At 37.0% G+C, this 14,331-nt stretch overlaps 1 protein-coding gene across 6 annotated transcripts in view; it reads left to right on the forward strand.

The window, feature by feature from the left end:
• The window catches only part of trappc8 (trafficking protein particle complex subunit 8), a 79,154-nt gene extending 66,636 nt beyond the window's left edge, over positions 1-12,518 (forward strand). For all 6 annotated transcript variants that reach the window (XM_048208626.1, XM_048208628.1, XM_048208627.1 and 3 more), the window contains 3 exons: positions 4,670-4,812; positions 8,141-8,230; positions 11,309-12,518. In XM_048208626.1, coding sequence (XP_048064583.1) covers positions 4,670-4,812; positions 8,141-8,230; positions 11,309-11,543 — 468 coding nt within the window. In that variant the 3' untranslated portion in view covers positions 11,544-12,518. The remainder of the gene's footprint in view (positions 1-4,669; positions 4,813-8,140; positions 8,231-11,308) is intronic.
• The last annotated feature ends 1,813 nt before the right edge of the window (positions 12,519-14,331 follow it).

Raw genomic sequence — 14,331 nt, forward strand, 5'->3', positions numbered from 1 at the left:
GAAGCTTGGAAGGAAGTTTCTTTGGTGCTCATGGCGCAAGGATAGATAAAATGGAGGACACAGACCTTGAAGCTCATCACTGTGTGTGATTTTATTGGAGACTCCTGGATACTTGTGGAAGCCAAAAAAGTAGTTCATTGATGGAAACTACTGTATAGTGTCATTAATTTTTCATTGATTTCCCTTAACCTAAAGAGATTTTTCACCTTCCATTGAAAGTTTATTCCATTAACATTTTGGCACTTCAAAACGTTAGAAAAAAGATGGTAAAAGCAATCCATGTGAATTAGTGTTGCTTTCGTCAACGAAAATTATGACTAAATATCGTCGAACCTTTATCACATGACGAAAACGAGACGAGACGCAACGTAAATGCTGGTCATGTGACGATGACTATAATTAAATGTATAATGCAATATTGTTGACGGATAAAAACGAGACTAAATGTGGTTTACAAAATAAAAACTATGCTAAAATGTCTCTTCATTTTCATTAACCAAAACAAGACGAGACGTCACTTCCTTTGACATAGAGAAAGGGACCGAAATGTAGGTAAATATGTAGGTTTCACGTGCTCATAACTTAAATGCACATAACATAACATAAAATGCGCATCATTATTTAAAGCAGATTCTTACGCTTAAAATGAATCCAGAATCAACATAATATATTGCGTTGATCACAAGATATTACTCATGGAATGATGTAACATACTTGGCTATTGTGTATCCAATGTTCCCGGACCCATCCATGTTCGTTTTCCAACGTGGAATAACACAAAATAGGTATCATCTTAAAGCTTAGAAACTCAGCTTGTTAATGCATAACCATTTCGCCTCTAAACCGGAGTTTACCGCCCGTGGGCACCATCTGGCTCGAAAAAATGAATAACACTTTATCACCACAAAATTTGAAAAAGATGCAGCTCACATGTAGGAGAGCATCTCCAAAAAATAATTTCTCTGATCTTATTGCCTTCCTGAGGTATTCTATGTCAAATAAAAAAATGAAAAATTCTAAAATGAAATATATGTATATATATATATTGTCTTTTATCATCAGTTTTCAGCATGAAAATGCCCAAATGTAATGGAATTTATATTTTCTAAAACATTTAAAAGTGTTCTATCAAATGATACCTACCTTATTTACTTTATGATACCTAACTATATTGACTGGGTTAAATAGAATTGCATTACTAAAAAGACTAAAATAAAATTTTCGTCTAAATTAGACTAAAATGTCATCAGTTTTTGTCGACTAAAACTAGACGAAAGATAATTCTGACTAAAATAAGACTAAAATGCTCAGACTTTTAGTCGACTGAAACTTGACTAGACTAAAAAAAAAGTATGAACGTGACTAAAACTAATAAAAACTAAAATGACAGCTTGACACAAAGACTAGACTAAAACTAAAATTAAAAAAGGCCGCCTAAAACAACACTAATGTGAATCAAGTAGTTTAATCCAAGTCTTCTGAAGAGACATGATCGCTTTATATCATGCACATACATAGAGCACATCGAATATGGTAAACAGAGGCTTAAAACATATACTTGATTGACGTGCAAGAACCAATGAGGTTTGTTGAGATTGTTTACCATATTTGATGAGTTTTGTGTATGCATTTTGATCTGCATGTGAATAAAATCATATGAAGCTATCATGTTTTTGGAGAGGGGTACTACAAACCATTCCCCTGCAAATTATGCCTACTACAAGAAGTTATGCCTCCCGCAATGAAACCAGCGTGGATGTCATTGACTAAAACAATCATTTATAGCAAATTATTTTATGTTTTATGTATGAAATGTTTGTAAGACAAGCTTATATTGCTTACGAATCGTATTAATTTTGAAATAACAGCTATGTAGTAAAACATAAAATAAATTATACTGTCAAATTAATAGGGCTGCCCCCTAATAGTCGGCTAACCGTTAGTCGACGAGAAGAGTCTTAGTCGTCCAAAATTTTATTAGTCGCTTAGTCGCAAGCAAAAAAAAATACTCCACAGGAAGTGGCAAAGTCACGGAGTCTGTGACGGACAGCTGGTCTAAATAATAAATGCAGTACATCGGGCATGACATCCAAACGCTCATTCATCGACTTCAAATATGGCTATGGCGTTTGGTGATGTTATACGATCTGTATGCCTCATCACTAGGTGGCGATAGTGAAGCTTAAAAAACAAGGAAGGTGAAGTAGAAGAAGAGCAACACTAGTGATGACATCAGCGGGAGGGGCTCTGATGACATCCTGAATGGCTGTTTCATTGTAGGGGCGTGGTTTGTAGTACTGCAGGACGTAGGCAGACACACTTGTTTTTTTTTAGGTTACTTCATATGGGTTTCTTTTACAATGTCTGTATGAGCTTTATGAAGTGTCAAAGTTTTGGTGGAATGGACAGAAATATCTCAGGTTTCATTAAAAATGGCTTAATTCGTGTTTTGAAGATGAACAAAAGTCTTACTGGTTTGGAACCACATATGATATCAGAATTGTGCTTTTTGGGTGAACTTTCTCTTTAATATGCTTATGTTCCTTGCAAAAACTCTGTGACATTTAGTAAATTGAACATTTGGTGGATTTTAACACTTTCTCAGAGGTCTCAGAGTGGTTCACTAGAATGTTTGAGCGCTTCAGAAGAACCCAGAACCCTCTAAGGCACATCAAACTTAATAGAGCCCATGACAGATGGACATGTTTGGCCTTCGCATGACGTCTTTTTTCAGCATTTCACACCATGCACTTCTTTTATCTAACAATTTCCTTGTGAGGTGTCTGGCCTTGATAGTTTAATTTCAGTGTGTGTCCTGCTAATTAGCTTCAAATGAGGTTGTTTGATGCTACTCAATACTTTACATAAATGTACTTTAAATCCCTACACTATAATAAGTACAGCCCTCAAATACAAGATAAATACAGAGACCTCTGCTCTGGCTCTCGTTCAAGTCTTCCTCTCATAATTTGACTTTCTATTTTCTCCATCTGAGACAGAGTGCAAGAGCAAAGTGACTTTGAGAGCATTATAAGTGAGTCCGGCTCTTTATGAAGATGGATTCATCCTAAGGTGCTTTAAACGGTCAGAGAGCCAGACAGCACAGAGAGACAGGCTCTGACCTTCGTGTGTCTGTGTTTGGACCTGTGTGCCGACTTTCCAGACTAGAGATTACTCTTTTTTTTCTTTTTTTTCCAATCTGTAGATTAATATAGAGACGGTTAATGTGTTTACTTAAGTTTACTGCGGAGAATAATCTTGCCTGTTGTAGCTTTGTAATGGGAAAAATAACCAGCAGAAAAAGCAGGACTGTTTGTGTGTGTGTGTGTGTGTGTGTGTGTGTGTGTGTGTGTGTGTGTGTGTGTGTGAGAGAGTGTGTGTGTTCACAAGGATTTAATATATGGTATTAGCATGGTGAAGAAATTGGAAAGTTCTGTGTGGGTATTTCGTACAAAATGACAGCTCTCTGCTGATTTGATGACTATGCGTTCTAAGTGTAGTAGATGCCAAGTATGATATTGTGCATTAAAAAAGCGATTCACTCAGAAAATAACACAGTGTCATCATTTACTCACCTTCATGTCATTCCAAACCCACACTACTGTTCAAAAATTTGGGGCCATTAAGTTTTGATTTTGAAAGGATGCATTAAAAGTGGCAGTAGGCATTTATAATGGTACATATATTTTGGTTTCAAATAAATGCTGTTCTTTTGAACTTTCTATTCAACAAACAATCCTGAAAAAAAATGTATCACATTTTCCACAAAAAAATGCTTTGGATGATATTTCAGAAGTTTAAACTGATATGGCTTTAAAACGCATGCAGATAATAAACTTTCATGATGACGAAGAACTGCAATGTCACGTTAGTGTGACCGTGATAGAGATGATGATCAAAACCAAACAGATGTTTTGTTAGTTTTTGGCAGAGTATTCGAGGCATGAGTTGCACAGGCTCCGCCCTCTTCTGGAAAGGGGGCAGGGAGCAGCAGCTCATTTGCATTTAAAGATACATGCATGAAAACAGCATGTTTTTCCTTCCGCTCAAAAATGGGCATTTACAACATGGTATAATAAATGATCTGTGGGGTATTTTGAGCTGAAACTTCACAGACACATTCTGGGGACACCTGAGACTTATATTACATCTTGTAAAAAGGGGCATAATAGACGGTCAAAGACGGTCATAAAGGTTTGAAACGACTTGCAGATGAGTAGAATTTTTAAAATTTCATTTTGAAAGTCATTAGTGTTAAAACCGTCTCTTTCTAGGTTCAAAAGTTCTTTTTCCATCTCAGCTCTTCATTCATTCACTTGTTATTTCCGTTGTTGTTTTTGCTCATTCATTTTTCCCCCCTCTATTTCCCTCCTCCTGGTGGGCCTGATTCCATCCAGTCTAAAATTTGTCTCTGCAAGTCGTTGCATAGCAACACTCATTCATGGCAGAGGAAGTCCCTCACATGAGGGAACGGCGTCACATGTGTTGATCTCAAAGTCTTTTTATAGAAACACTCACGTGCTTTTCTCCCTTTTACGTTCATTCAGACTCATCCATCCCATTTCCTTCTCTCAGCCATGTACGCACTTTAAACCAAATAAAAAGCTTTCTTTAACAAAGCTATTTTCAGAATTCCGATTGAATAAAACTTCTGCTTTTTGTCTTTTAGGAAACTCAGGAGATGGTGCTTTTGAAGTTCAAGCCTGACATTCCACCTCCTGTAAGCAAGCCCTCGCTGGAACAGCTTTCCCACCTCATAAAGACCTGCCTCCACTACCCAGAGTCTTATGATCATCCCTTCCCACAAAAGAGGTGAAGCGCACACAAACAAACACTCTTAAAAACCTCAAAGAGACCTGAATTGGTTTACCGAAATCCACTGACTGTGTTTCAGAGGTGATAAGACTTGCACAGACGTACACTAATGCCCAGTTACGCCCACAGGAGCGTTTGTCTGGCCTAGTTCTGCAGTGGTGCACGGAAAGTAGGTGTGTTCGCATTAAAGTGTGAAAGATTGAGATAAACTGGACCAGGTCGAGGTTATGGCACTCTAAGCACTCAGTCATCACTCATAGCTTTGGATTTTTGCGAATGTGCTCGCATAAATTTATTTGGTCATTCTGTGAGAAACAAAGGCCTGTCCTCAGTCAAACTAACCTAAATGCAAAACATATTCGAGATGAATCACTGTTCAAAGCTCACACAAGCAACACAAGTCGGTATGAAATGGAAATTCTCGCCATCTATTTTCTAAATGCATCTTATTGCAAATGATTCATCTGTCCATGCTCATAATCTTTAATCAAAATGTCCAAACTTCTGGTGAAAATAACAAAATCATCTTGTGCAATGACAAGATGAGATCTTCAAATTAAGATCTTCCTTCATCCAAGCAACAACCGATGGATAGACCCAAGTCCTTGCCACTCTAAACCCTTACAAAGTGTCTTAAACAAATCTGTCAAGCACTAAAAGCTCTTTCCTGTCAATTTTTTTTTGACCTAACCAAACACAAGTGTTAGGACATTTTTTCACTTTGTTGCTTTCTATTTTGGTGGCACTACCTACAGTCAAATCTCATTGGCCAAAAATCCCACACAGCATAGCTATATAGTGCACATCAGATACATTCAGATTGACTGCGTAATGCAGCATAGTCACTTCTAGACCCTGTTTCCTCCTGCTATTAAGATGCATTTTGGTCGATCGGATCACAATGGACGACGCTAACTACAAGTGGAAACGGTGCGTAAAACTTTTTGAGCTTGTCCACTTTCGACAAATTCAAAAGGTAGTCGAAAACATATTTGATCGGATTGCTTTCGTAATGTAGACACTCATGTGGTCGAATGTGTTCGAACAGCCGCAAAAGACCATCTACTCTTCGCCTACTGACCTAACATTATGGGAAGCACGCTAACCAGACGGGATTTAAACTTTGTTGGCTGAAGACCCAAGTTTGGATTGAAGATGAAAAACATACCAAGCACAATGTTCTCTCACCATTCCTGATTTCTAACACACACTCACAGCGTTCGGCCAGTCTTGCGGCTGTCAGAGCAGAAACAAAAGCTGATACTCTCCCTATGTTTTTCTGTTGTCTCCGTGCGCATTCATATGTAAATTGCTCTAGTTTATTTGGCCATTAGACCGAAATATCTGAAAAACCCATACATTTACCTGACCATAGACCCTTCCCTCGAAGAAATCGGTACAGAAGTGGTTGCAAGTGGACAAAAGAGATTGATTGAAACACCTGATGTAAACGGGTATGTGTCTCCCTCATCTACTTGTGATCCAATCGACCAAAACACATCTTAATAACAGGTGTAAACTGGGCCTTAGTGTAAACAGACAAATGGCTTGTAGTTGTATTTTTTTTTTTTTTTTTTTTTTTTTTTTTTCAGTCATATCACATCACACTAGCTGAAATAAACCCACAGTTGGAAAAAAGTACTTAAAGCTGAGATGCAACTGAGATAGCAGCAAATCTTTTGTTCCGTAATGTGATGTACATGCGAGTGTAATTATCGGAAAAGAAAAATGATGTAGGGCGGGACTTGGTTCTATTCATCAGTTGTTGATTGAATTTTGAGATATGTGCATTGCACTTCAAAATGAATGTGAGCTTGAGGTCGATTGTGGAGGAGCGAAGTTTTAGCAGACTAAATGATCTCAGAAGTTCAGCATTCCTTTTCATTGGAAAATCTAGTTGACATTTTGATGAAATGTTACAAGTTACAACATAATCGTTCAAAATAAAATCTATAACATGCTTTTACAAAATATATGCTTTTTACATAATATATATATATTATGTAAAATATATATATATATAATTTTATTTATTTATTTTTTTTTTTTTGGATGGGGAGGGAGATAGGAACAAGATTTAAAACCTAAAAACATCCCACTGTGCAACAGCACCGACATAAAGAAAGATTTGCCAGGAAATTGAACCAAACATCTTGTAGCATTATGAGATGAATGTTCAGGAGGTTCAAGAGGCGCAGAGGTGTAGTCCATCCATATTTGTGCTTCAGGACAAATGACTTAAAGTTGCTGTGCACCAGTATGGGATTAACAGAAGTTATGAGAACCATTGATCAAAGTAATATCCAGATGAAAGTCAAGAGTGCTCTCTCTTACATCACAAAATTAAATAATCAATTTTGTCTGGCTTGAAAACTTGGACGCTTTATTGAGTTCCAATATGAGGTCATGAGATGCAAGAAAGGTTGTTTTCTAGTGCATTTTTTTTAAATTAAAGGATAAACTGTTTGTTTTTGGTTTGCTTTTGTGTTGAGCTGCACGGTATGAGATAACTTGTTAAATAATGTGATATTCAGTATGCAATACGATAATGTTATAAGTGTGGAAAATCAATTTAAAGTATATTTAAAGACTATAAACTGATATAACCAATACATATGTTTCACATTCTTTCTGCGAAAAGAAAGCATCACCACGACACCTTGAACAGCAGTGTTTTAACATTACATAAAAAGTAATGTCACAAATCAATTACAAATAATAGAACAAAGATACAAATGAAATAAACAGCATTCAAGTAAGAAACAATACATAAAATGAATAATCAAATGTAGAAATAAAACTGCACAGTTATTCACATTAATTAAATATACAATTCATATTAAAGCTACAAAAGTTATTCAATCAAGAGCAGTGATTGAATTTCTCTTTTTCTGACAGACAGCAGCAGGTATACTGTATTACCGACTGTTTACATGAATACTCACCAAGGCAGGCATTTTAACATAACTGTGTGTCTGCTATATGTATCAGCCTAAAACTTTGACTTTTCGCAACTTTTTGAAGTAGCCTATTAAAATCATTCTGAAATCGCAAGCAGTTACACTCTGCATATCACGATATGTAGGATGAATTCAGGTTGATGGAGATACTTTTTCTCAATATCAGTATCAAAAAAGTGTCCCAGTCAACCTTAATTCACCCTACATTTCGATATGTTATTTCAATATATCGTGCAGTCCTACTTTTGTGGAGGATGCACATTGCACTGCGTCAAGAGGAGAAATTTCAAGAATTACACCTACATCTGATACCCATCTTTCAAGTCTTGCTGTACTTACTGACATTTTTTCCTTTTCTTCTCTAGTTTATGTATGGTACCAGTCACCCTGACGTTGTCCAACTGTTCCTTGGCTCAGGTAGACGTCATCATTGATCTGCGGCATAAAACGACCAGGTACATCTCAGTTTTTCCTGATCACTAAAGGCCCCGATATACTTCAAGCGAAATCGAAATACTAACTTGTGTGACGTCATTTTGAACAAAATCAGGTCAAAACAAAGCTAGTTTGGTGTTTGATTCGGGAATTCGAAACAGCTTGCCAAGGCAGACTTTCCGGTAAAGTTCGCTTTGGCTGGTAAACACCTTTGAACTACCGTTGGTCCGTTGAAGTGACATAATAGGTAAGTGATTGCTTTTTGGCTCTGAGGCTCCACCTTCTTTGACGTGGAAATCTTAATTTCTTCGCTTCAGTCCGTCGAGGTTGAGAGAGCTGGAGAGTTATGATATAGATCTGATTGAAAGAGATACTGACAGTTTCTCATGTTTAATAATGTAAAGCTGCTTGCTTTTAAACAATCTATTGCTATATAGCCTAAATAAATGTGACGTGACTTTACTGAACTGCCGAATTAAAGAGCTGGTGCAAACATCACATCACTGATCAGTTGCTTTCTTAAAGGGATAGTTCACACAAAAAGGAAAATTATCCCATGATTTACTCACCCTCAAGCCATTCTAGGAGTATATGACTATCTTCTTTCAGATGAACACAATCAGAGCCCAAAAAAGCACATCTATCCATCATAAAAGTAAACCATATGGCCCAAGGGGGTTACAAAGTCATTTTTGAAGCGAAGCAATGCTTGTTTTGTAAGAAAAATATCCATATTTATAACTTTATAAACTATAATAACCAGCTTGCAGCAAACATCCGTACGCAAGTTGACTTGCAGCTGAAGTGTAACCTCTGACGCATGATGTATTGACGAACGCTGGAGCACAGAGGATAGAGCAAAACAAAACAACGGTCATGAATTAGAAGTCTAAATTGAGAGTTTTTAAATAGAAATGTCGGAGGATTTCGATATAAGAGAAGAGGAGCTTCAGTTTGTTGCCCAGCCCTATTTGTTTGAACTGCAAGAGGTCGTGTCAGCGATTACTCTTTCGCCGTAACTCGATGTGTACAGCCGTTAGCTGGAAGCTAGATATTATAGTTTATAAAGTTGTAAATATGGATATTTTTCTTACAAAAACCAATTGCTTCGCTTCGGAAGGCCTTTATTAACCCCCTGGGGCCGTATGGATGGATGCACTTATTTGGGCTTCAAAATCAGGAGCGCCATTCACTCCTATTATAAAACTTTTTTTAATATAACTCCAGTTGTGTTCATCTGAAAGAAAATATACACCTAGGATGGCTTGAGGGTGAATAAATAATTTTTGGGTGGACTATCCCTTTAACTCCTGTTTTCTCACCGCTGTCATTTTCGTTGTATTTATATTGTAATTGAAAGTGTGCAGCACATATTTACAGTGCACAGCATAAATGAGTACACCCCCTCTGAAACCCCCTTCTCAAAGTCAGCAATTACTCAATCACTTAGAAGACATGTTAGGGTTCTTTAGAGATATAAAGTCTGCTTAATCAATTAATCAAAGAAGCATGTCAAAATTATTCAGGAAAATAAGATTCTTATCAAGGTGATAAAATGTTGTGTAGCAAAAATTAGTACACCCTCCTAAAAGTTAATAAATAAAACAAAATAAAAATGTTCTGGTGTAAGTTTAAGGCAATGTTTGATCAACAGGTAAGTATGTTGAACCAAAACATTTAAAGAGAAGTAATTTCTTGACAATTAAAAGTGTTGTTAGCCCACTGAATCATTCTCAGACTTAATGCTGACAACAATGAAACCATTTGAGAGAGAATTATCAGGAGATTTATTTCTTTGCACAAAAGAGGACAGTGAAACAAGAGGATTACCAAATCATTGTTTTAAGAGTGAAAATATTGCAAAAATAACACAGAAATTCAAAAACAATGGACTTGTGACAAGGCCCCTGAAATAATCAGGCCTTCATTTTAAGCTTTCATTTAGGGATGAGGGATTTTTTTGCTAGACAAAGAGCAGGAGAAATACCAAGCGAGTGTCTCAGAGCCAGCAAAAGCTATGAAAAGAGTGACTGTTTATCTCTCAGAGTAAGATGCAGCCTGCAGAAATGACATGCATTGTTGTTCTCACTGGAACTACCTACTGTAGCCAAAGCACAATAAAGTCACTAAGCCATTTCCAAAGCCCATATTTACAAAATATAGATTCTGGAAGTCAATACTCTGGTCTCATGAGACCAAATCAATCATTTTGGATCCAACAGCATCCAAAATGTTCTGGTGTTGCTAGAGGAGGAGTACAGTGAGAAGTGCCTGGTTCCCACAGTAAAGTTCAGTGGTAGTAAAGCTCTTATATAGGGATGTATGAGTGCTGAAGGTGTGAGGGAGTTGTGCTTTATCAGTGCTGTCATGCTTTCCTCATTCCCTGCATTGTTGGGCATTTTTTCAACATGACAATGAGGATATGCATTGGAAAGGTGAAAAACCTTCTGTGGACATGTATTGCATTCAATCTTAACACCCTTGAGCACCTGTGGGGGATTCTGTAGAGACGAGTTGAGCAGCACTCCCCATTAAAGATCAGGGCATTTAATGAACATTCATCATCCAGGAGTTTAACAGGACAGATGTGACAATTTGTCATGAACTTGTACACTCCGTGTCAAGAAGGGTTAGAGTAGTATATTCAAAATTATGGAGGGCATACTAAGTGCTGGAATATTGTACATTTGTTGAATTAAATATAGGGTGTACTCATTTCTGCAATCCTTAATTTAAACAAAATTGGCTAATTTACTTATTTTATGGCTATTAATGACATATATTTCTCAGTTTTTATTATGTATACGTTTTATACGTTTTAGTTTTGCCATCTTTCCGTGAATTGTATTAGAGATCATAAAGAAAATACATCTTTTGTATTTGTTCAGATGGGGTGTACTCATTGCACTGTACATATTCATCTAAATGCCATGTTCAGCAGTTCACTAACAGTATACCACTGGTCACGAATTTCGAACTTTTTACCACTAAGCTAAGAACTAAAAACAGCTTCACTGTGAGTATACCGGGGCCTTAAAGTCCAAGTGTTATAAATATGGAGAGTATTTGTCTCACACTCTCGTTGTCTCTTCATGCAGCCCGGAGTCTCTGGAAGTGCATGGTTCTTTTAGCTGGCTGGGCCAGACTCAATATAAGTTGCAACTCCAAGCGCAAGAGGTGTACACGCTTTCCTTGAAAGCCTGTTTCTTCCAGGCTGGAGTTTATAATTTGGGCACACCTCGTGTTTTCGCCAAGTTGGCACAGACCAGCGCTATGTGTGAGACCAGCCAGCAGAGCGCCATGCCTGCGCTTATTATCATCAACAGCGTTTGAGTAACTCCGTGACGTTGACCTGTTCTCAGCCCACCTAAATAAATGAAACGGACCGGAGTCCAAGATTTTTCTACTTCTTGCTTAAGCAAAATCTAATTGAGAGAGAGATAAGTAATTAAAAAGACTTGAACACAAATATTTCAACTTAACACTGCATCTGATGTGCTTGCCATGGTGAGCTAAACACAAACAGACTCTAGATGTTTTGTCTTAAATGCACCTGAAGCGTGACTGGATCCCATGTTAATTTATCTCTCCTGTCAGACGTATTTTTTTTTTTTTTGACGATTTTTGCTTGTTTTATGAAATATTTTTGTTTTTAGAACTACATTTTTTTTTTTCAAGATCCCAAACATGTGGTAATGTAAATGGCTATGCATCTCTGCCTCATTCTGCCCTGCTGGCTATCTCACGGTTGTCCACTGCGATCTGTTGCCACAGTAACATAAAAACATCTCCAGTGCTATCGTAAAACCAGAAGATGAAACACTGTAACCCGATGAGCTGCGGTTGAGAACGTTGCAGCTGCTGAAAGGATGGCGTATTCTGCCTTATTCAGCCAGGCTGCAACTTAACATCACCTTACGAGAAGCTAGTGTGATTGGTGAAGTCCAAACGAGGAGCCATCTTAATGTTCGTAACCCAGTGAGGAATCGGCAGGATCCTTGTTGCCCAGTCAAACGGCAGAGACTTTTAAGGACCTGTAAGAGGATAAAAGTCACAGTTTGAGAGCATATTTTTGTTTGTGCATCTTTGTGTGGGTGGGCTGTGCTGTTTTCTCTGGAAATTTTTAATTTTCTACAAACCAATCGTCCTCTCCCACCACCTCAGCTCTCATTGTCATCTCCACTACTATGATCAAACTGTTATTTAAATGTATCTACATGACTGCTTTTCTGAAAAACAAAAAAATGATGTATTATATTTATAACAAATTACTGTATATAGAATAAAATGTAACCAATAACCAAGAAACTGGCTGCCTGTTGCCTCCTTAGGGTTTGTTTTTTTTTAAAGTTATGTCATTTACTATATTGATTTGGCAAGTACCATTTACCAAGCACACAACACAGGTTTGTTCTCTAATATGCAGAAGCATGTAAATGTGGTAAATGATGAATATGAGGCTTTTGATTTGTATTTTTCTTTTTTGTGCCTGACTTATTGGATTCTGGAATTTTTAACAAGTGTAACACACAACAGAGCTTCAAAATCTTGCCAGAAATGCTTTTCTAGTCTAAAATCGTTCAGCGCGGCTGGTTCTGTCAGTGTCGTTGTGCTTTTATTTTCTGTATGTAAGGTTGGACTGCTGGATTGGACCACTAGGTTCGTCTATAATGGTATGCATTTTGTCCCTGACACAAACAAAAAGTAGCTGGAAAAACCTACATGCTTGAACATCATTCTGTTGACGTTGGCAGCTGAAACATCAGTGAAAGGAATGTGACAAATTTCAGAGCAATAGACATCATCAAACAGTGCACACACATATTTGTTTTTGTTTTTTTTCCCTGAATGCTTCATACTTTGTTCTAGCACAAATGAATATTTTATCTCTGAACTTTTTTCAAAATCACAAAAGTTTCTTTCGCCATGCTGTTTTAATAATAATTATCTGAAATTATCGTCTGAGGCTTGAGATTTCTTTGATGATGATTTATTACTGGAATTATTTTCAGTAAAATTACCCATTTTGAAAACTCAACTATAGTTGTTTTTCAATGTTGCTTTCCATTTCTCCTGCATTTGCATGCACATGAATAGGCCTATTCTGATAATAATCACCATTTGGTGATATTCTGTATGTAAGTGTCATATAAACACATCAAGTCCCCCTGTAGTCAATAATTTTATCCCTTAAAACTTATCTTTGCTCACCAGAATTACATATTTAAACATGTTTTTCCTGTGAAGAAAAAAAAATTAATGCCTTAAGATAGCTTGAATGTAACTCTACACCCTTGACTCATTTAATATACACGGATCAATAAATATGCTAATAAGCCCCGCCTCCACTCACTCTCACAAGCTCAAAGATCGACTGATTCAACTTACTGAAGTAAATGCTGCACTATCGCTTTCATAACGTTTGACACGTGATGTAATTAATATGATTGGCCTTTTGCTTGACTAGATTATTAAACGGCTGCTATACAGTGTTGCTAATGTTACACAAACCATGTTTGTCATCTCAGAGTCAGACAGCTGCCTTCTATCAATCAGTATCCTTACAAACGCTTTGATCAACTCAGAACGTCAGTTGAGAAAGGCATATAGTTCATCATAACATTAATATACATCATACAGCCGCCATATGGCTAAATCTACACGATTTTTCATATCAACAGAAAAATATACTGGGATAACCTGGCTTCTTTTGAAACTACCATGAGCGGTGAGTTAATGATATGCTAAAGCCAGTCGGCTCGTTGACATGATTGGTTACATGTTTGTGATGTCACAGACACCAGCGATTTCAAACCATCTTTTTTTTCCCACTGCAGTTTTAAAGAGAAAATATTCAGCAATCGTGTTGACCTATGAATTTGCACACTGTTTGTCTCAAAGCATATTAAAATCACCACATACACATTAAAAACTTGATTTTCACCACAAGGGGGACTTTAACCTAAATGCCATAACCAGATTTAAAGGGATAGTTCACCCAAAAATGAAAAATCTGTCATTTACTCACCCTCAAGTTGTTCCAAACGTGTATTAATTTCTTTCTTCTGCTGAACACAAAAGAATATATTTAGCAGAATATTTGTAATCAAACCATTGACGG

Source organism: Megalobrama amblycephala, linkage group LG11 (assembly GCF_018812025.1).
Source record: "Megalobrama amblycephala isolate DHTTF-2021 linkage group LG11, ASM1881202v1, whole genome shotgun sequence".
In the NCBI taxonomy this organism is placed as follows: domain Eukaryota; kingdom Metazoa; phylum Chordata; class Actinopteri; order Cypriniformes; family Xenocyprididae; genus Megalobrama; species Megalobrama amblycephala.